The sequence below is a fragment of the Aquarana catesbeiana genome, linkage group LG05, assembly GCF_042186555.1.
Source record: "Aquarana catesbeiana isolate 2022-GZ linkage group LG05, ASM4218655v1, whole genome shotgun sequence".
In the NCBI taxonomy this organism is placed as follows: domain Eukaryota; kingdom Metazoa; phylum Chordata; class Amphibia; order Anura; family Ranidae; genus Aquarana; species Aquarana catesbeiana.
In genome coordinates, this window is record NC_133328.1 from 370817931 (window position 1) to 370841312 (window position 23382).

Sequence of the window (23382 nt, forward strand, 5' to 3'; positions counted from 1 at the left end):
AATCAGCGTTTTCGCCCCGTTTGTTCATTCATGCGTATATGCGGGGGTGAGGGGCCTCAAAAAATTTTGGGGGTGGATTTTACATGCTTGGGTGTAACTTACATTTTTTACACTTTTAAAATATTTTTTTTTACTTAACTTTTTTTTTCATTACATGGGGAAAAAAGTCTAAAAGACCCTGGATGTCTGCCTTGTGCTTCATGGAATGTAATGCAGTGCAGTAATGATTGCATTACAATCTGACATACTGACAGGGGACCCAGAAGTGACATCAAACATGTCGCTTCTAGGTTAGCAACAAAAAGGGGACGTGTGTCCACTCATTTCCACCCGCCTTCCCAGCGGCACCTGCTATGCTGGTCCCGGGCCTGCAAATGGGCAACCGGAGCCCAGGATACCTGGCGGGGGGTTCGCGTGTTACCAGTAAGTGTGAAAGCAATCCAGCGTCACCGGAACCGCCAGACTGCTTTCACCTGACAGGCGGCAGTCTGCTTATCAGATATACATGCATTCCCAGTTGCTGCAGCCCCCCGGGAGTGTGTGTAAAACCCCCCGCTGTCAGGTTCATATGACATAGGGACGTTGCAGTGAAAGGGTTAAAAAGGGCCTGAGTGACAACTATGGCTCCCTCCATAGATACATTGCGGTGAATAACCCTAGTTAGCTAGGTACAGGAAGTGTGTAATTTGCAGGATTGCCAGATAATAAATGAAAAATAGCTTAAAAAAATAAGAAGAATGCATCTATTTCATCTAAGGACTAGTAGGCTTTAAAATGAATACAATTTTTGTTTTGGAATTTACATGCTTTAAATAGAGTATGGAAGGTTGTTGCAGATTTTGTGTTATTTACTATCTGTTGAAACCATTGTCATCAAGACAGTAAATTAGAGTAAGTAAGTACAGACATTCTATCTATTCTCTATTCTATATAAAAGAGGGTGAAACGCATGACATACCATAAATGTGGATTCCAATTACCCCATCAGTGTGCAGTGGTCTTTTATTACTACATCAAGTCCATAAGCATGGATGGTTTAGTTTGACCTTCACCACCCAACGTTCAGGTGGAAGCGGAGAGGAGTGGTTTGGAGCGGAGAGAAATCTGTCAATGTCATCTATAAATAGGTTTTAGTTGGACATTTATTTTAACACCAGCTGTTTTTCATGATATCTTATCCTGCTCAGTGGCAAACCTGGGGGGTTCCACCTGGGGTGGTGCCATCATTGACATTAAACATATACACTGACAAACTAGGGTTTCTATTTGGCCAAGTGAAAAACAAGTTACCAATTTGCTTATGGTCTTCCCAGTACAATATATGCCAATTCCCAACTGCTGTCCCACCCTTGTACCGCAATACGGATGATATGAAATCTTTTCAGCACTGCCAATAACACTGTATAAGGGGCCTGTTTTGCTTCTGAGCATCCCTGCCTTTTCAGGATACTCAGAGAGTTAAAGTATCAGGGGAGATATTATGAGCCTATCCCCTTATGTGTATGTAGGTATCAGCCTCTGTCAGTAAGGGCTCATGTACACTTGAGCTCAAAAATGCTGTTTTTACAGGCGTTTGAGCTTTTTTTTTTTTTTCTGTCTCTAAACACCCCTCTATGTTAGCCTATGTGCTAATGCACACTATAGCCATTTACAGGAGTTTAGAGACAGAAAAAAACCCACCAAAGTCGTGTTCAGGAGAAGAGCTTTTCAGCAATAAAACCACTCAAACGCACCTAAATGTGCACAAGTGTGCATTCGTGCATTAATATATTCCAATGGCCAGTGTCTATATTTCATTTTTGTCCCCTTTAGTAGGCACTCTGGATTGGTTTTTATTTGGACCTCTTGCAGTCTACACTTGTGCACTATGCCTCACCTTGAGACTCCAGGGAGGGTGGGTGGCTTCTATGCTCATGTCCCCACATCCACTATTTTATTCTGTGTGTGACCGAAAATGATTTTGCTCCCTGCACCAGTAAGAGAGTGGACAATGTTATGTAAAATATATGTATTTACTAAGTCTTGTACTAGGTTTTCATTATATACCTTTTGTCTATTTAGAAATTACGTTTACGCTCCTGAAGAAGCGCTGTGGCACGAAACATGTCAAGCTCTATTTAGCTACATCAATACACACCAGTTCATCTTGGATAGTGCTAGCCTTATACCTGCTGGCTGAGATAGATATACCTTTACAGGATTGGTGTGGGTCTTATGACCATAAGAGTAGCTGACTTTGCACAATTGTATTTTATATATGTGATTTTATGATGCATCTTTTTATCTAATACATTTTGTAATTTTATACAAACCTTTTTTGTTCTTGCTGGTGTCTGAAAAATCCATGAACTATTTTTCCTAATTTGATTTACAATTTTGGGATGTGACAACGTTTAAACATGAAATACATCCACAGAACCACCCTGTGATGATGTAACCATCTTTTATAATGGCTAGAATAAATTAACATTTAAATTAACAATAAATTATAAATGCATGATTGTTTTTCTGTTGCTAAACTCCTGTAGGAGAAAAAGCATCAGAGATTACAGTGTTACAGTGTGCATGTGGCCTAAAGAGTAGACGGTGAGCTCATATATGCAGCACAGATGACAGCAGAGTACTGTACTCTAAAACAGTTCCTAAGTAGGAGAATAGGCTGCTAAGTCAAATAAGCTGTGCTGAGATTTATCATAGTATGACCTCAAGGAATGCTTTTATAAAAGATCTGCAGTGCACAGGCTAAGCACATGGAGGGATGCAACACAAACTAATCATATCTGCACTAAATCAGCAAAAATGTGGCCAATGATTTTTTAGAAAACAGTTTGATAGTATAGCCAGTATACATGAGGACCTGTTTACACTGCATTAAGCATAGCTCCCAACTGTCCCTGATTTCGAGGGACTGTCCCTGATTTGGAGCAATGTCCCCTTTTCCTCCTCATTTGTCCCTCATTTTGGTCTGATCTTTATAGTTGTATATAAAATGCACTTTTTATCTTTCAAAAAGTGTTTCCCAGTGCTAAACCTTTCATCCAAATTATAAATTGCTGCATTTGTAAATGTAAATTTAAAAGCCAATATAAAGGAATAGTAGTGGTAAAAAAAAAGTCCTTGTGGATTTAATTACCCTTTTCTTTTGGTTAATTCTCCTTTAAGGGGGAGAGTCCTATGCCTACATACGTTTGGTAGTAGGTGTCCCTCATTCCCATCTCAAAATGTTGGGAGGTATGCTTTAGATTATGCAGTGCATATAGTAATAAACTGTCAAAAAGACCTAGACTCTAAAATAAGGTATGAAAAAGAAGTATATAACACTGCGCTAACCCAAAGTGTAGAAAAAAGCAGCTACATAGAAATATGACCAATATTCCAAAACATGTAATAGAAAAAATGTAGCGCTAATGATGATAACAATGAACCAGTCAGAGGTAATATCCACTGAAACAAAAACGTGAGTGTGACTAATATGGCACAATAAACCAATAAAGTTCAATGGTGTCCAAATAAGTAACAATGGAATGATAGTCCCATAATGGTAAATATGTGGAATGAGTCCAACCAGAATGGAGAATCTTCACATCTGTGTGTCATTAGTTATACGATCTTGAATAGGAAACAGATGAAATACGCTTACGAGAAATGGTGGATTCGGATGCCGGTGACACCGAATCAAACAGGCTCAGAGATCCAAGATGGAAATGGTTGGTCCAAGAAACCCTGGATCTCAAGGGGAATCTTCCCTCTGTTGTCCCAATCGCGACTGCCAGTCCGGAAGGCCGAAGGGGAGTCCCAGCCGCATGGAAGTCTCAGATGAATAGATGGTTTCTACAAATATAGTAGGAATGTATATAAATGTATTTTCCTTTTACGGTGGTACGTATTGGTATGAATTGAATGGTACCTGGGCCTTGTATCCAAAGAAACGAGGCTTTGCTTGTAATGCTTCTCTTTTAAAGAGCTGGACCCGGGGATCCAGTACTTTTTGGTAGTAAGGCCATAAAGTTTTACTGGCGGAGGTGCTATTACAGGTCCAGGATTGTGGGTTTCCTCGAGGATCCCCAGCTCCTGAACATTTAATGGAACCCATCGTGAAGGGTGAAGATTGGGTCTGTTGGTTTACTACAGAAAACACTGCGGCGGGAAAGGTAAGTGGAGTTTTCTAAGAAATTTTTAAAAATTTTCTTATGAATGTCTTCTTTAAATCAGTAAAATTTTGCATGCCTTTGTGTCACCTCTGGGGGCTGTATTGAGCACTTACGTCTCATGCTTTTCAGAGAGCTCACGTTTGTCCAGGAAACAGCAAGTTTTCCCTCCTCCGGTGCAGCAGGACCTCCGGTAAGTTTCCTCTACCCGCCGGACACCCCCCTGTGCCATTTTTTCTTCCCCTCTTCTTGGGGAAAGGGCGCCAAAGGTTTTTTTTTTTTTTAAATTAAAAAAACGGCACGAACGGCACGCCGCTCGGCGGCTTCCAGGCCCCCCCCTCTGCCATTCCTCCATCCTCCCGGTGGATCCTATAGGATCAGGGGCCCGTGCTCACGCGGGAAAAAACGTTTTTGATAAAAAAGGGGGAGGAGGGCCATGGACGGCAGGGGGGGCAGGGCTTAGCGCTGCGTTGGCATCCTCCAACGTCCATCGCAGGAAGGTCTGGTTTTTAAAACACCATTGTGTTATTTATGCTGCAGGAGGGACACAAGAGCAATGAGGTTGGTGACACAGGCATTCCTTTGACACATTTTACTACTGCATCAGGCTGAGCATTAATAGCAGTGACTGAGATGGACTATTTGCTCAAGCAGTGGATGCATTCCTTCTGGTAGTACCTCTGCTTTGTGCATCGGGCTATGGCAGAAGGGGGGTAAAAAACACCTCAATAAAGGGCTCTAGAAAGACTTATTTAGTCACACGGAAGCCGAGATTCATCCCAGTAAGATGGCATCCTCCCCTGAGAGTAATATGGCTGGTCACGGTGAGCCGTCAGGAGGGGCAAGTGTTGCAGCTGCTCTTAAACACTGCAGGCCCTGTGTATATTACTAAGGAGGTATTTTCTTCAATCATTTTAAGCTTGAAATAAAAGTTTGATGCTTTAATCGCATCCCAGAGGGGGACTAAGAGTAACAGGTCCCCGTCCATTGCTCAGGACCCTCATACCGAGGAACAAGGAGCGAGAGATGGCGAATCTCTCTCTCTCCTCTTCAGAAGAACCTGATGCAAAGTATCAAGCTCGCAGGAAAGGTTGTTTACAGTCGCTTACTAAATTGGTCCGCTCCACATTTTTACTGCCAGTAACGCAGTCAGTCGATTGCTTTGGGTTCACTGAAAGCCCCCCCAATCTGTTCATGCTTTTTCTATCCATTCATGGCTAAGAAAGCTTATGTATTCTGAGTGAGAGCACCCAGATAAACAGTTTTTTTCCTCTGAAAAAGTTCTCGATACTTTCTTCTATGGAGGAAGGGTTTTATGGGGAGTTCCAGCAATTAACGCTGCTATATCCTCTGTAAACAAAAGCCTGACTTGTCCAGTAGACAATGCTCATATGCTAAAGGGTCCAACAGATAAGAAGTTGGAATTCCTTTTAAAAAAAAAAAAAAATTTCGCTTGCAGGTTCAGTTATTCAAACCTGCGCTGGCGTTCAGAGTATCTCAGTCCTTAAAGGACCAGTTTATAGAAGTACTCAAAGTTATTCCTGATCAGCAGGCCCAGGGTTTGGCCAGCATATCAGAAGCGTTCTGTTTTACAGTTGACGTTATAAAAGATTCTACAGGCCTCACGGCTCATGCTAAGGCTGGTACATGTGCATAGAATCCTATGGTTGAAAGATGGTCAGCCAAAGCGCCATGCAAAAAGCTCTTGGCCAGTTTCCCTTTTTATGGTGAACGGTTATTTGGAGACAATCTGGATAAGTGTATCCAAAGAATTTCTAATGGGAAAAGTTCCCTTTTTTCCCGGTTAAGAAGTTTAAGTATTTTTCTTTTCAATATGCTTCTTCTCCAGTCCCAGGGGCATCTGCCTCCAGGCAGTCACGACGACCTCCACCATCACGATTCAAGAGGTAAACCTCAGGGTCAGTCCCAGGGTCAAAAGAGGACCTGGGGGAGGTAACCCACAAAACAAGATACTAAAGCCTTATGAAAGGGTGCCCCCGCTCGCTAGAGTGGGGGGAAGGCTTCTACAGTTTTCAAGGGTCTGGCAGGAACAATGTCAAAGTTCCCGTCTCTTCGTTTTCTCAGATCAAAACGTTCCCAGAGATCCAGTGAAAAGAAGCCTCTCTTTCTAGCTTTGGATCATCTCTTGTCTCAAAGAGTGATATCGGTGGTCCCCTTGGTAGAGCAAGGATTAGGGTTTTATTCAAACCTTTTTTACGGTTCCAAAACCGTATAGGGATGTCAGACCCATTTTAGTTCTCAAAGATCTAAACCCGTTTTGAATATCTGTTGTTTTCGCATGGGGTCAATTCGATCAGTAGTCTCCGTCCTACAAGGGGGAGAACTTCTGGCATCAATCGATATCAAGGATGCTTTTTTCCATGTGCCGTTTTTCCCCGCTCACCAGAAATTTCTACGCTTCAAGGTAGAAAATCTTAATTTTCAGTTTGTAGCTCTGCCTTTCTTTCTAGCTACTCCACCTCGGGTGTTTACAAAGGTCCTGGCTCCTCCTTTAGCCAGGATAAGGGCTCAAGGTATAACAATACTAGCCTACATAGATCAATTAGGTAGCCCGCTTAATCCAAACTTTGGTCACCACAGTCAGCTACCTGGAATACCTAGGTTGGATTCTCAACCTGGAGAAATCCTCCTTAAATCCATCAAGGAGATTGCAGTACTTGGGGCTGATCATTGATACAGCTCAGAAGAGGATATTTTTTTCCCCAGGAAAGGGAACTGATTAAGTTACTCAAGTCAAAGAAAAATCCTCCTATTCGGCTTTGCATGAATTTGTTGGGAAAGATGGTGGCTTCTTTCAAGGCCGTTCCTTATGCGCAGTTTAATTTAAGACTGTTGCAAAACAGAAAACAGTAACCTGTCAACTGGGAACAAGAAGGCCCAAGCTCTGGGCTTCCCAATGTGTTTATCCCCCAATGTGCGTCAGAGCCCCAATTGGTAGTTGATAGCCAAGAATCTTTAAAAAGAGAAATCCTTTCTACCAGTTACCTGGAAGGTGGTAACAACAGACGCCAGCCTTCGGGACTGAGGAGCAGTCCTGAAAGAAACATCTGTCCAAAGGAAATGGTCCAAATCAGAGATGATCTTGTCCATCAATATTCTAGAGATTCGGGCAGTACACCTGGTCCTCGAGGCCTGGAGACTCAAGCTATGGAATTGTCCTATCATGATCCAATCCGACAGTGCCACAGCTGTGGCTTTTATATTCACCAAGAGGGCATGAGAAGTCGTGCGGCCCAGAAAGAGGTGAATCATATTCTGTCTTGGGGTAGAAAACAACATTCCTTGCCTACTAGCAATTTTCATTCCAGGAATAGTGAATTGGCAGGCGGACTACTTGAGTCGCTAACAATTGTTCCTGGGAAAATGGTCTCTTCTCCCACGACATGTTTCTGTTGATATACCAGAAGATGGGGAGTTCTGGATGTGGAACTTTGGGTCAAGGACAAGGGATCCGATGGCATACGAAACAGATGCCTTGATTTTTTCCGTGAGATCAGTTTTTTACTGATCTATGCGTTCCCTCCTGTTCTGCTGCTTCCGCGCCTTCTTCGCAGGATCAAGCAAGAAGGGAAGGAGGCGATTCTTGTGGCCTCAGTGTGGCCCAGAAGATCTTGGTTTGCCGAGATCGTAAAAATGGCGGTGGGGGACCCTTGATCCCTACCACTATGGCCAGACCTTCTCTCGCGGGGTCCGGTATTCAATTCTACCTTACAAACGCTAAAATTAGCGATTTGGCTATTGAGACCCACATTCTGAAAGATCGTGGGTGGTTAGCCTCAGTAATTCTATTTTGGTTAAATGCTAGGAAGCCAGCCTCCAGAGTCAAGAATCTGGAAGGCATATGTCTCCTGGTGTAAATCCAGGGGTTGGCACCCCAGGAAATATGTCATAGGTAGGATCGTTGAATTCCTACAGATAGGATTAGAAATGAAGCTGGCCTTGAGTACTATCGATGGCCAGATGTCGGCCTTATCGGTCTTTCTTTTCTTTGCGCATCAACGTTGATGCGCATCGCGCATGCGCGAATTGATTTTAAAACCGCTAAGGAGTTTTTTTACTGTCACTTTGCTGCAAGTGCTTTAATGTATTTTAGCTCAATAAACTGGACCCCCTTTTTTCAATCTACACTATTGGAGTCCTGTTTTATTTTATTTTATTTTATTTTTTCTCTTGGGATCTGTGGCTCAACTGTACCTGGCCTTTTTGAGAAGGGGCATTGAAGGAATCCCTGGGAACTCATTTCTACATCGGGGGCCCCGGCGCTGTGAGCTGCTTGTCTGATGAAGAGAGAGGGAGTTCGGAGGATCCATCTTCCTTGGATATTTCCACTTCTAAGCCTGTATTGACCCCCCTGAGTAAAGGCGGTCGCAGGCTTTCTGGTAAGCCTTCAATTTTACCATCTGGTGGTGGGCTGCACGAGAGGTGGATCAAGTAATCCCGAACCCTACAATAAGCTTTTTCTGGATGTCTTTGGAATTAACACTTTGTCATCTGGGACACTTTTGAATTTGAATTTCTATTTTTATCATTTTTAAATTTTTTCACATAATAATTTTCTTTGTATATATCACTTTGGGTAGGGACCCATATTAATAATGAACATTGCTTAGGGGATCTTCACCATTTATCTTACGATGATATAAATCTTAGATGAGTAATTTGCGTGTGACTATATTATATATTTTTTGCATTGCATTATTAGCTTAATGCCACACTGTTTATTCTGATATATTTATTATATATATATTCTTTCTTCACTGAAGACATCTCACTCAATGGGTATTTAGTAGTACCAGGGATTGTGTACAACATTTTTAGTCACTTGTCACAGTGTTATTTGCTTTTTATGTCCAGCTCTACACTGATTATTGTTTACTTGGTCTTTGCCTTATATCGACGTTTTATTGTTTAGCAGCAGGACTTCTCTGAATTTTTCAAATTTTGTCATTTATGATTTACTTATTTTCTCACTATTTATGCACATAGCGCAGTTCTTTATTTATATTTGGCTTAAAGAAGCAGCCTTTTTTGGAGCCAGTACGAGATATTCCCTTGGTCCTCTTGAGGGGGGGAAAAATAATTTTCTTGGTTGCCATATCCTGAATTCTTACCGAAGGTATTATCGGGTTTTCATTTAAACCAGGATATTGTTCTGCCTTAATTTTTTTCCAGAACTTCATTTCTGTGGAAGAAAGGTCACTACATTTTCTTGATGTGGTGAGAGCGGTCAAGGTCTACTGAAAGTGACCGCTCAGATTCGTAAACAAATGTTTTGTTTGTGTTGCCAGATGGTCCTAAATGAGGGCAGGCAGCATCGAAATCTACTATTTCTAAATGGATTCATCAAGTGATTGTCCAAACTTATGGTTTAAAGAGAAAAATTCCTCCTTTTCATATTAAAGCGCACTCCACCAGGGCTGTTAGTGCTTCTTGGGCAGTGCGTCACCAAGCCTCCATGGCTCAAATCTGCAAGGCCGCAACTTGGTCTTCAGTCCATATATTTACCAGATTCTATCAAGTAGATGTAGAAGGCATGAGGACATCGCCTTTGGGCACAGTGTACTGCAGGTTGCAGTCCTCTAGTCTCTTGGTGCCCTACTTTTGTTGTGTCTCCATCCCTTCAGTTGGCATTGCTATGGAACTTCCCACATAGTAACTACTATGGCTCTGTGTCCCATGATGTACGATAAGAAAATAGTTTTTTTTTAACAGCTTACCTGTAAAATCCTTTTCTTTGAAGTACATCACGGGACGCAGAGGTCCCTCCCTTCTTGGTATACACATGTATTGCTTTGCTACAAAACTGAGGTACTCTCACCAGTGGGAGGGGTTATATAGGAAGTAATTTTAATTTAGGGTGTGCCAGTGTCCATCACCTAAAGGTGGCCTATAACCCACATAGTAAGTACTATTGCTCTGTGTCCCGTGATGTACTTCAAAGAAAAGGATTTTAAAGGTGAGCTGTTATAAAAATCCTTTTTTTTCTGCAAAATTAGTTAAGTTAAAGCTGGTACCAGAGCCTACTGTCGGTGTCCATTTACTGCACAATGGTCCCTTTCCTTTCCAAGTCCATCCTTGCCTAAGGCCATCTAGAATTTATTTGAGGGTAATTCTGTTCAAGGAATTAAAGGAAAGCTAAACCCAAGAACAAAAATACAAAATATTGCAGGTTACAGGACTTAGATGTGGTGGCTTCATTAGTTTTTTTTTCAAACTAAGAACATTTTCAGCAAATACAGGACATATCTGTTGAGCTTGCCAGACGTGCTGCGTCCTTGTCACTTTTTTTCTTTTATTGGGAACCTGCAAGTTAAAGCCATAATGTGCTAGTATGCATTGCATACAAGTGCATTATGTTAAACTTACCTTAAAATGAAGCCCTCCCATGCCGTGAAGTCAGCGCTCCAGGGGCTCCCATCTTCACCCGTCTTGCTTCCGGGTTCCCGAAAGATGTCACTCCCACACACGCGCGTGGGAGCCGCCGTTGACGTCACAGGGCTCTGAAGGAACGGCACAGGTGGCCATTCCTTCAGAGAACATGTGATGTCACTGACTGCATGTAATGTAAATATCTCCTAAACGGTGCACATTTGGGAGATATTTACACTACCTATAGGTAAGCCTTAATATAGGCTTACCTATAGGTAAAAGCAAAGGATGGGAGTTTACTTCCACTTTAAACCAAAGAATAGTTCATAGTCCATGTCAGGATAGCCTAGGGGGACAACCATGGCCCCCTCCATAGATACAGCGGAGGAATGACATAGCTACCTGGGGACAGGAAGTGTGTTAGTTGCAGGATTACCAGGTGTTAATAAAGAGCTTGAAAAAGAAAACAAGTCACCAAACAAAAGAGGGTTAAGCTGCAATATATTATATTTCTGATTTGGGGTTAAGAGAGCCTCAAAGAACATTTTGACTTCTTGAGTGATAGGTTTTGTTTTTTTGCTGCTCCGTAGCTTACTATTAAAGATGATGTTGGGCCACATGATGTTAAAGACCCCGAATTTAAGCAATTTTGTGGCAAATCTTAAAACTTTTTACAATTCAGACTTTCCCTGCAATAGCATTTTCATTTTTAGTAAGCCTGTAAAGCTCATCAACATCTAAAGGGATGCAGACACTGCAGCTCTTTATATTACAATGCTTGGACAAGCAGCACTTCACTAATTAGAATAATATGCTTTCAATCTTTACATAGAATGCAAAATTCACTTTGGGTGTGGTCGTTTTAATTAATTACCTTCGAAGTCCATGCACAGAGCAACATCAGGGGCCCCTTGGTTTATGCAGTATTTTATAATGTCAGTGGTTTAAATAAACAGTGCCATAATTAATTACTCTGCAATGGCAGCAAGAACTTAAAATAGACCTTTCAGTAAATGTACAAATCTGCATTAATAAATTCCTTTTGCTCACAATATAAAGTAACAGTATACCTTCAAAAAAGCTATACTTTTTAAACTTTAGCTTTGAGCTTTAGTTTAGTGACTTAGCCAAGGCTGCAGCGATATCTAGGCAAGCAAGCTCCTCTCTCCAAGAATCAGACTGCAACATTGTTATTTTGAAACACAGCCTACAAAGGTATTAGGTGTTACATGACTGTGTTATTACTGACCAGTGGCGGCTGGTGGTATATTTTTTTGGGGGGGCAGCCGGTTCCCGCACTTACCCCATCTCTAGGTCGCGGGCTTCCTCTGGGAGGCGGGCTTCTGCATCTCCTCCTTCCTCGGCTTCACGGCTGCACGGATTCCCCTACGTCTCCTCCTCCTCCTGAGCGGCCAATAGGATCGCTTCTCCTCTTGGCCAATCGGGTTCCTGATTGGCCAGGAGGAGAAGCAGGAAGACAATAGCGAATATTAAATAAAAAATAAATTAAAATAAATTCGCTATTGTCACACAACTGGCTGAGCTCGGGGCGCAGTTCTTTGCACCCCCGAGCCGACCCTTTTTTTGAAGCCAATTAGAGCCTCGGGCTCTAATCATGTGCTTCTAAAAAAAAAAAAAAAAAAAAACTCCCATTGGAATCCATGCGTCCGGCTGCATGTAAATTAGGGGACGGGCGCATGGATTAGGGGGGCGGCGCCTCTGCCCCTGTATGGACGGGGCGCTGCTGTTACTGACTCTGCTGACTCTTTTGGAGAAAAAAAGGAGAGGAGGGCATTGTCGTAGAAAAACAAAAAGAGCAAGAGTAGTGCCTCTAAATGTAGACTGTTACATGGTTTAGTAGATCTACAAGTAGAACGACTCACATGGTATACGTGACAAGAAGGGTCATCAGTTGTAAAATCCCCATTGAGGGTCTCCACTGCACGGCCGACTTCCTTGTCCATGCCAGCGGCTGAGCACCGGATTTCCTTCAGCTCCATCCACTGTACAGTGGCGACGCTCAATGGGAATTTTACAATTGATAACCCTTCTTGTCACATACACCATGTGAGCTGTTCTACTTGTGTAGCTTTTAAACCATATAATAGTCTACACTTAGAGGCACTTCTCTTGTTCTTTTTGTCTCCACAATTTTAGAGTCAGCTTCTGCTCTTGGTGTATGATTCAACTTTTTTAACCCTCGTATTATGGTTCTCTTGAACCTTGGACTATCTCTTAGCCAATTTTATTCATTGGTTGTACCTTGAGGTGTTCAATCCTGTGCTCCTATTTTCTTGTTTCTGTTGTTGTAGAAAGCACTGCAATCTCTGTGGGAGCTAACACATTGAAATGGCTTACTGGGCATACACATCCCATGGAAATAATGTTTAATGTTAGGTTTTAAAAGGAAGGGGGAGACGTGCTGTATTTCCCCATTGCACCAAATTAGCCCAGTCTAATCCAGTATACCAAGTACAGATTTACAGCTCACTCACTGAGTATTTACCTTTTCTTGGTAATCAAACAGCATAAACAGTGTTCCCACAGCAACACAAAAAAAGACTAATGTTCACCAGATCCCTGCTTGAGTTATATTTTGAAGTACTAGTATCTAACTAAGATTGTGTCAACCCAAGTGGAGATCCAGTGTGCTAAAGTCTTTTTCTATCTGATCACTTTTACCAACCATTATTAGCACGCAGAAGCCCACAACTTAGCACAACTTAGCAAGCCTGCCAGATATTAATCAGACAACACCTACTACAACCAAGCTGATATTATTGGGTTCATTTTTTTAATATAAAATGTAAAGAACAAAAAGGAATTTATGGATTCAAATCCACAGGATTTCTGGTGTGAGACCGGTAGATCAGTGTTAGAAAAAATAAATGTAATCTTCAATTTATTTCTATCAACAGCACTAACTAGTAATTAATGCCAAGTTACTTTACAATTTATGGGGCTGCTAACAATAGAACAATATCCCTGGCCCAATTCACAATTCTGCCCAACTGTCACAGCCAATGCAAAGCCAAATGATGGTGCCATGCTGTCATAAGAATGTTTTCAAAATTAAAAAAACTAATGCCGCGTACACGCGAGCGGACTTTCCGGCAGAAAAGGTCAGACGGAACAATTCCATTGGACATTCCGATCATGTGTGGGCTTCATCGGACCTTCATCGGACCTTTTCTGTCGAAAATTCAGACGGACCTAGAAATAGAACATGTTTCAAATCTTTCCGACGGACTCGATTCCTATCGAAAAATCTGTTCATCTGTATGCTAGTCCGACGGACCAAAAATGATGCAAGGGCAGCTATTGGCTACTGGTTATGATCTTCCTTATTCTAGTCCGGTCGTACGTCATCACGTTCAAAACAATCGGACTTTGGTGTGATCATGTGTAGGCAAGTCCGTTTCGTTGGAACTCCATTGGAACTCCGTCGGAACTCCGTCAAAAAGTCCTTCGGAGTTCAGTCCGACGAGAAGTCCGCTCGTGTGTACGCGGCATAAGAGATCTAACTGCCAGGGAATGGCACCTATGTAGGGAACTTTTGGAGAGAAGGTGATGCAGGAATACTATGACTGAAATCTGCGAGAGGTATAAAATACTATCAGCAACTTGGGGGCCACACTAAACTAAAATAAATGTTAGTCTTTAATGCATACAACATAAAGTGATCATAAAGTGTATTTATCTATCCCTAAATCAACTTTATCCCTAATAATTCCACATCTATCCATGTGGAATTTTGTTGGTATGACTACACTTCCTCTGGATTTCCCCTCAAACTTGTTCTTTCCTTTTCGTATTGACCTAAAGTAAACCTGTCATAAACCTGGGCTATTTACACTGAGCAGATAATGATAAAATGCAGATGTTATCTTCAGTGTGAACATTTTGTTAAATAGATTAGTAGAAAAGGCATTGAAGGGAATTTACTAAAGATGGTCATCCCTGCTTGGCAGAAGTCAATCGGTTTGATCAATTTCTGTCAAAAAAACATGGTGGAAATTTCTTCTTGATCACTGGCTGCAGGCCAATGGGCTGCAGAAGCTGGCCAGTGTATTAGGACAGGGGCAGATCCCGCAGTCAGAATACAACGTTGCAGAGGGGTGATTCCTCTATTCAACTCATTTGTTTGGATGGCAGCATCTGTTTTTAGGGTTTTTTTTGCTCAGCCTTCTGTAGCAGACTGCATCCGGAGCACCAATGCATAGCAACCAATTAGCTTCTTGCTTTCATTTTCAAGGCTTAACAGAACAAGTTGGCTCTTAAAGCTGACTGGTTACTTTGCACAGCTGCTCCAGATTCTGCCTGCTCCAATTTTGGTAAATTGCCCTCAGAGTCCTGTTGGTACCTTTTCACACCACAATGTTGTGCACTATAATGAGTTATGTTGTGGTGCATTAGACAGCTCATTTAAATTGAATGGATAAAATGCACAGGTGCATTTTCCACAATGCAATGCACAGGATAACAAAGCAATATGTATATAACCTTTAAGGAGAAACAAAGCTACTATCAGTATAAAACTTTATAATTAGTTTCCAGGGCTAGGACATTCTGAGAGCAGGACTTGGTGGTGTTTCAGATTTGGCCCTATTGCTCCAGATCTATAGAGATATTAAGGTCCATTGCCCGATTTTGCATATAAGCATGTTGTGGCCATGCCGAGCCAGTGAGAGGTTAGTTGTACAGCAAAGCGATCAAACCAGGACGTATGAGTTATTCAGGGATTTCTGTTCAAAGGGGGGGTAGAGTCACCCCGTCCATGGAGGGACAATGTGCTTAACCTGCGGGTATCGGAACATTTCCCAGCTGGGTAATTCATAATTGGTGTGTAAGACCTGAAATGGCTGCATGTCATCTGCCCTCAGAAGGAGATTGAGGTCGGTACTGATACAATGCCTGAATGTTTTTGGTTCCTCAAAGAGGGTTCTGAAAAAAGGACATATGGGGAAGGTGGGGAGACAAGAGGCATCCTATATTTGACTTTATCCCAGAGCTTCAAGGAATGGGCCGTATTGGAGTTCCATAGAAATGACCTGTCTGTCAGAACAAGCCACAAGTTATCTATCCTCAGGGAATCACAGTCTACAGCTTCAAGGGTAACCCATATGGACATTTCACTGACAGTGTGGTATTTAGTTAAAGAGACCAGTTGAGTGGCCTAGTGGTACTTCTGCAGGTGGTTGACATCCAGGCCACCTCAGAGCCTGGGTTGGAATAGGGTATACTATCTAGGCATAATAAATCTATTGTTTTTTGTTTTTTTTTTTAAATAAATGAAACCAGTGTAAGTACCTGCATTTGACTTTATATTAGTATTTTGCAAATTCCTATAAAGCAGCACTCAAACTTGTGGAAGGAGGGGCAGGATGAGAAATCAATCAAGTATGTTGCAAGCAAATGTGCTGAAAAGCCACATGTTAATAGGAGAAATGTCCAATCAGCCCAGCTGTGATGAAGTGAGGATACCCCTGTATCCCATGTACACCTTTGGGTCTGGTATGGATTTTAAGGGGAACCCCATGCAAAAAAAGATGCGTGGGGTCCCCCCAAAATCCATGCCAGGCCCTTAGGTCTGGTATGGATTTTAGGGGGACTCCACACCAAAAAAATGGCATGGAGTCCCCCCAAAATCCATGCCAGACCCTTATCTGAGCATACAGCACAGCAGGCCAGGAAAGGGGGGGACGAACAAGTAGCCTCACCCTCCCGAATCATGCCAGGCCATATGCAGTCAATATGTTGATGAGGACAAGGGCCTCTTCCCCACAACCCTGGCCTGATGGTTCTGAGGGTGCGGGGGTAGCTTATCAGAATATGGCCCCCTCCCCCATGTGAATGAGTATGGGGTACACAGAACCCTTACTCATTCACCAAATAAATGTGAAAAGTAAATAAATACACAAAACCAGTTTTTGACAAGTTCTTTATCAAAAAAATAAATAAACAGGTCCCCTGACATAAATCCAGGGTCAATCATGATGATCGCTGGCCGCCGACCTGCACGAAAAAAATAAAATCCTGCCACAGGAAACTGGTCCTGTCCATAGACACTCGTGGAATGACAGCTGTCTGTGTGGGTTGGTCACCAGAGTTCATCGTGATTGACGCTGGATTTACATAGGGTGACATATTTTTATTCTTCATTAAAAACTGTCTTTGTATTTTTATTTACTTTTCAAATTTTGCTCATGCACATGGGGGGGGGGTGGGACCTGGGGGCCCACTTGTTAAAGGGGGCTTGCAGATTCCAATAACCCGAAGGGCCTCTTATGGATTAGGGGGATCCCCAGGCTGTTTTTTTTTTTATTTTCTAATACCGACTCTTCTTTTGTTTACATTCTGCTGTCAGCAAGAAACCTCGCTGACAATAGATGAGTCATAGTTGTTAAGGACGCGGCAGCCGCCCACTCCTGACAACCAGCTATTCACAAATCAGTTTGGGTCATTTGTTATTCTGAATGCTTCAAATATCCGAATGAAACAAATTCATTTTATTGTTTCGTTATAATTTATTTCGGATTCGTTTAAATTTGTTACTATTGCTATTCGGAGATTCAGATACATCCGAATCTCCGTATAACAAAAATTTCATCGGAATTTCCATTCTTAATGAAATGAACCGCACATGTCTAGTGAGGCTTGACTGGGTTGTCACTAGAAACACATTCCAAGTTGTGCTTATTTTCTCTTCTCCTGTTTTCAAGTTCTGTGAATAGGCGATGGAATGACTGGATTCAGCCATCCTTTTACAGAATGAGATAAATTGTTGGTGTGTATTTATACAGGTTCTGTGTACAGTGGATAGGGAAAAAGGGCCAGATGAGCGACGCAACTTTTCTCTGTAGAAAAGGCTTCAGTTAACTCTTACAAAAGACAGCATCTCAGGACCATATCCGGTGGTTCTAAAGAGGCAGTGGCACAGTAGGGAGGATTTATAGAAAACATAGCTGCCTGCAGGTAATAGGATACACACCAATACACATAACTAATGTGCATGGTGCTGTATTTAAAAAAAAAACAAATTAAATTTTAGCTTTAATTCAATCATCCCTATTTTCGTGCGTATTTAAGTGCTGCACACTTCCCACATTTTGTATATCTAGAATCTCAGGAAAACATATTGCCATTGGAATATTGTCCTCCTTTTCCTAACTAGGATTTGTAGTTGCTGTTTCAGTTTTCAACTACCGGTATATGATAAATTCAAGAAGTTCCATTGATAGATTTGCACCTTTAAATCACTTGGAAATGTGTTTGCTAGACAAGTTGGAGGATGACTCTGCAACAAACCAGTTTATATGTCCTCTGCCAAGGCTTGTAGGCGCACAATGCCTTAATGTATGGTTTTGAAAACCTCTGCACATGAACGCCTGAATGATTGTACAAAAAATAGCCGACATCCAGATGTGCTTTTTCCAGCAATATTATCTTTCTTAGGCTTTACAAATTTATTCTGAATTCTTCTTTGTATTTTAAATCTTCTGAATCCATTTAGTATTTTATTGATCAACATTTTCAGATTAGCATTGGTTGAATGTAATGCTTAGTGTCTCTTTTAGTTTTTATTGATTAAGGAATAGTATAGTATAATTTTTCTTCTTTTTTCTTTTTTTTTTTTTTTTTTTTAATGTATGTGACTCATAAGGAAGATTTTTCTTATCTTATTGTCTGAAGGTACAATGGGTAATTAGAGTAGATTTCTCCAAGAGAAAGAAAGCCCTCGCTCATAAAGCGGTATTAAACCCAAAACCAGAAATGCAGTTTGCCAATCATTAGATGTGGTGGCTACATTTTCTTTTTTATGCTTTTTTCTCTCTGTTTTCACATGGTGATCTGGCCAGTAACATGCCTCCTGTATTAGAGTGCCCCCACTCTAGATGAAGGATGAAGGAGCACAGGGGGCACATTTGGTGAGCAGCTATGTCAGTCTGGTGGGGGGGGGGGGGTAGTTGTAAATGTAAATTTAAAGCCAAATTAAAGCCAAACTATAGTTCACACTTTATAAGCAGTTTATAATTACACTTTCTAATCAGCAAACAGGTTTTACATGAATAAATAAAAGATGATCATTTTATACACCCGACGGTGTAAAAATGGTTTCTCTCATCCATGTAAACCGATACTATACATTCTGCTAGAGGGCTTGTGCTTGACTTGGCTGAATCACCAGATGAAAATAGAAGAAAGAAAGCCTAAAAAAGAAAACAAATACAGCCATTATGAGTCTAAGAATTGGAAAACTGCGGTATAATAATTGTTTGCTTTTGAGTTTTTATACTGCTTTAAGCAGTTGTCACCAAGACAAAATGTCCCCATCTCTAGTCTGGCTTTTCCCTCACTTTTGACAGCGACAGTGATCACTAGAAAAAATAGCATCAAACTCAGACAGCAAACCCTGTTTTGGTTTTGGATACACTACTCTTTATCTCTAAGGCTGGACATACATTATACAATTTTCTTGTACAATTTTCCTTTAGATATACCAAAAACCATGTAATATGAGGTCAAACTGAAACACTTTCGATTTGCATGTAATTAGTCAGGCCCTTGCACTACATAGTTGAAGGTAAATCTAAAGGAAATCGAACAAGAAAATTGTATAATATATGGCCATCTTTAGTCTGTATGGATGGTTTACTTTTATTTAACTTTCTTTTTTTTATTATAAGGGAAGTAGGTAGACTGTACAAACCTGCAGTCCTAAAGACAATGATCAGTAGGAGAAGTACAGTACATCTCAGGAGCAAAGGCAGCATCCCTCATCAAGGGTTCTAACCCGTCAAAACCCTATACAAAAAAAGTTCTGGCTTTAGATACGCTTTGAGGGTCCATGCACACTTAAAAAAAACGTCAGTTCTTTTGGCAGAAAAAAAATGCTCTTAGGCCTCATGCACACAGGACATTTAAAAAAATGCCAGCGCTTCTGCCAGGAAAAAGCAGCGTTAAAAATGCACTGTTAGCCGCATTTTTGAATAGCTTGTATGTGCGTTTTTTCTACGTTTTCTTGAGTTTGTGGTCTTTGTCTTTTTTTCATTAAAAACACTCCCTATAATGTAAAAACGCCCAAAAACGCCAAACGTGGCTACACGTGGCTAAATGCTTGTTAGCTTGTTTAGCCACGTTTAGCATCGTTTTTTGGCTCTTTTCGTTTTTACAGCTCAACAGCCTCTGCTCCTGGACGCACAGGCTGTGGGTTTTTTTTACTACTGCCCCTGAACGCTTATGCCTCCAAACGCCTCTGAAAGTTTACGTGTGCATGGACACATAGGCTAACATGGGGGTGGGGGGGGCGTTTAGAGGCAGTTAAATAAAAGTCAGACGCCCCTAACAGCAGCTGTAAAAACATCCTGTGTGCATGAGCTCTTATAGAGCGTTTTTGTGAAGGCGTTTAGGAGCATTAAGACTCCATGCACACTGGGCTTAAAAAAACGTCTGTTCACAAGAAACGCTCGTATACATTTTTTGCACAAAGTTTAGATGAGATTAAGAGAGTTTTACGTTTTTTCTGCCAGTAAACTTCAATCAGAAAAGCAAACCACAAGGGGTTTTTTTTGCTGCCTCTAAAAAATAAGCGGTAAGTAAGAGGCATATTTTGAGTTTAACATTAGAGGCAGAAAAGAAAACCCTTCTGGTTCGCGTTTCTGATTGGAGCTTGGAGGCAGAAAAAATATAAAGCTCGTCTTAACTCTGTACCAAAAATGCTCTTTTTTTTAATCGTCCTAATGTGCATGTACACATAGGGGATAACATTGAGCTGCTTCTACAGAACACAAAACCCCTGTAGAAGCAACGTTTTTTTAAGCCAGTGTGCATGGAGAGTGTTTTTGTACAGGCATTTAGGAGCATTTAGAAGCAATTAGCATTTTTTTTTCTGACAGAAAACTCCTCTCAAAAATGCAAACCATAACTTTCTGCCCCTATATGTCTCTAAACTTCCTAAACGTCCTATGTACATGGACACATAGAATAACATTAGGCTGCTTCTACAGGCAAAACTCCTGTAGAAGCAGCATTTTTTTAAGACCAGTGTGCATGGAACCTAACTAAGGCTCCATACACACTAGGAGCAGAAAAAATGTCAGCGTTTTAGCTGGAAAAACGTGGCATAAAAAAACGCAAATTGAGGGCATATTGTACAAAGTTTAGGCGAGTTTATGAGAGTTTATGAGCGTTTGAGTTTACAGGCATTTTTTGCATGTAACAACACTCCCCTCTGCAAAAGTTACTCCCAAATCAAAAAAAAAAAAACGTTGAAACTTGACGTTCGCAAGAGATAACAGACGTTTAGGAGCGACTGACGTTTTTATAGCTCCTAAACATCTCCAGAAGACACAATCGAGCAGGATTTTTTTTTCCTGCCTCTTAACGTCCCTGTCAGAAAAAGCCTGTAGTCATCATAATGTGCAAAAACCCATAGCATCCAATAGAAGTGCTTCTACAGGCAGGTGAAATAAAACGTCAAACGCCTGTAGAATCAACGTTTTTGTTTTGTTTTTTCCAGTGTGCATGAAGTGAAGCCTTAGGTGTCTATGCAAATAAAGTATATATATATATATATATATATATATATATATATATATATATATATATATATATATATATAGTGGCTTACTTTTATTTCAAACTAACTTCTTTTATTTTTTTGCAAGTGCCTAAAAACCAGCAAATAAAGAAAATAATGAGATAATGTAGAGGGATATATATATATCTATATATATATAGATATATATATATATATATCTATATATATATATAGAGAGAGATATATATATATATATCTATCTATATATATATATATATATATATTTTTTGCCATTAGTGCCTTTACTTTTATTTCAATCTAACTTACTTTTTTGCAAATGCCTACAAACCAGCAAATAAAGAAAATAATGAGATAATGTGGGGGGAATATATATATTGCACTGTTTAAATATCAATGCAAGTAGCATTGTATAAGGTCGAAAATGTATTTTTTTCATCCTTTATACAATAAAGAAAAAAGAATCCAGTGCCTATTTGGTTTGACTATAGAGCTATATACTCTATAACAGCCGTCACCAATAATCAGACTACCTTCCTATTATGACATTAGCAGGTATCAAGACACAATCGATGCTTGCAGCTAATAACAGGACTGGTTAGACCAGGGTGCACTGGCAATGCAGCATCCCATCCAATACGATGAGCCTTCCTGATGATGGGAATGAGTGTGCACATTGCCCATGTCCCCGATCCTGCAGATGTGGGTAATCCTAAACACAAGCATGCCATGGCAGACGGAGTACCTTGGAGTGTGGCACAGTGGCGTGTGGCTGTGTTGACTGAGCTGTCATAATGAGGTTGATAAATGGTGTAATTGCGTGTATTAGAGGAGGCAGCTCAGAGGGTTGGGTGCAGCAATTCCTGCCCAGATGACGAGTGGACAGGGGCCAGATGGAAAGGGGTGGTCTCTTCTGTGCTGTACATGGCTCTGATGTATTCAGGGGGGTCTGAAGGAGGAAAAAAAAGGAGAGAGAGAGAGAGAGCAGGATTTGGGAAAGTGATAGGTGGTCGGGTTTTGTTTGCTTGATGTGACTTTCTTCTCCTCTTGTAGGGTTAGTAGAGAGAGAAGGAGATGACCACCGACTTGGAGGCACTGTAAAGGAATGGAGTGCTGTTAGTGTTGTCCTAGTCTCCAGATAAGGATATACATGGACTGAGCTCTCCCAAGGAAGACTGCTCTTGTAAGGGAAGGGAAGTTATGCAGACAGCTGAGCCCTCGGATTGGAACGGCTCTTTCCTGAGCTGATAGTGCCACTCAGCGTCTCAAGCTCTTGGACTTGATCCCTCCAAGGGATTTCATGTCCTCAGCCGTCTGCGAGAGGTAAGAGGTCACCCAACTTCTATTAAGACTTCAGGATCACCAAGAGTGCAGACACTTTCCGATGACCACGGAGAACCCCAGCCAGCGCTTAGATCCCTTAACTCCATTGCCCTCCAGCCCTAGTACAGGGGCTCTACAGCCTGCACTGATGAGCCAACAGCCGGCAGCCATGGACACCTCCTCCTCCTCCTCTTCATCCTCCAAGACCAAGAAGCCAAGTTCGGGGCTCAGGCGCCCCGAAAAACCCCCATATTCCTACATCGCTTTAATAGTCATGGCCATCCAGAGCTCTCCGACCAAAAGACTGACCCTGAGCGAGATCTACCAGTTCCTCCAGGCTAGGTTCCCCTTCTTCAGAGGCTCCTATCAAGGCTGGAAAAACTCTGTACGCCACAACCTGTCTCTGAATGAGTGCTTCATCAAGTTGCCCAAAGGACTTGGCAGACCTGGGAAGGGCCATTACTGGACCATAGACCCTGCCAGCGAGTTCATGTTTGAGGAGGGCTCCTTCAGAAGAAGACCCAGAGGATTCCGGAGGAAATGCCAAGCTCTGAAGCCTATGTATAGGATGATGAATGGTATAGGCTTCAGCACTTCTATCCTTCCCCAAGGATTTGATTTCCAAGCTCCACCTGCATCCCTGGCATGTCACAGTAATGGTTACAACTTAGATATGATGACCAACTCTATGACTGGAGGATATGACAGCTTGAGTGGAGGTCACCATGTCCCACATATGTCCCCCAACCCTGGCTCCACATATATGGCCAGTTGCCCAGTGTCTTCCAGCGGTGACTATGGACCAGACAGCAGTAGTAGCCCCGTCCCTTCTTCTCCAGCTATGGCCAGTGCTATGGAATGTCATTCTCCTTACACAAGTCCCACCGCTCACTGGACATCATCAGGGGCTTCCCCATACCTGAAACAGCAGGCCATGGCACCTAGCAATGCAGCATCCGCCAG

General features: G+C 41.7%; 1 protein-coding gene across 1 annotated transcript in view; it reads left to right on the forward strand.

The window, feature by feature from the left end:
• Positions 1-21862: 21862 nt before the first annotated feature.
• FOXF2 (forkhead box F2) overlaps positions 21863-23382 on the forward strand; it is a gene marked incomplete at its 3' end in the record, with an annotated part of 1594 nt that continues 74 nt past the window's right edge. Inside the window, 1 exon segment of the mRNA XM_073632706.1 lies at positions 21863-23382. This exon segment is cut by the window's right edge and continues 74 nt beyond it. Within this exon segment, the coding sequence (XP_073488807.1) occupies positions 22481-23382 (902 nt within the window).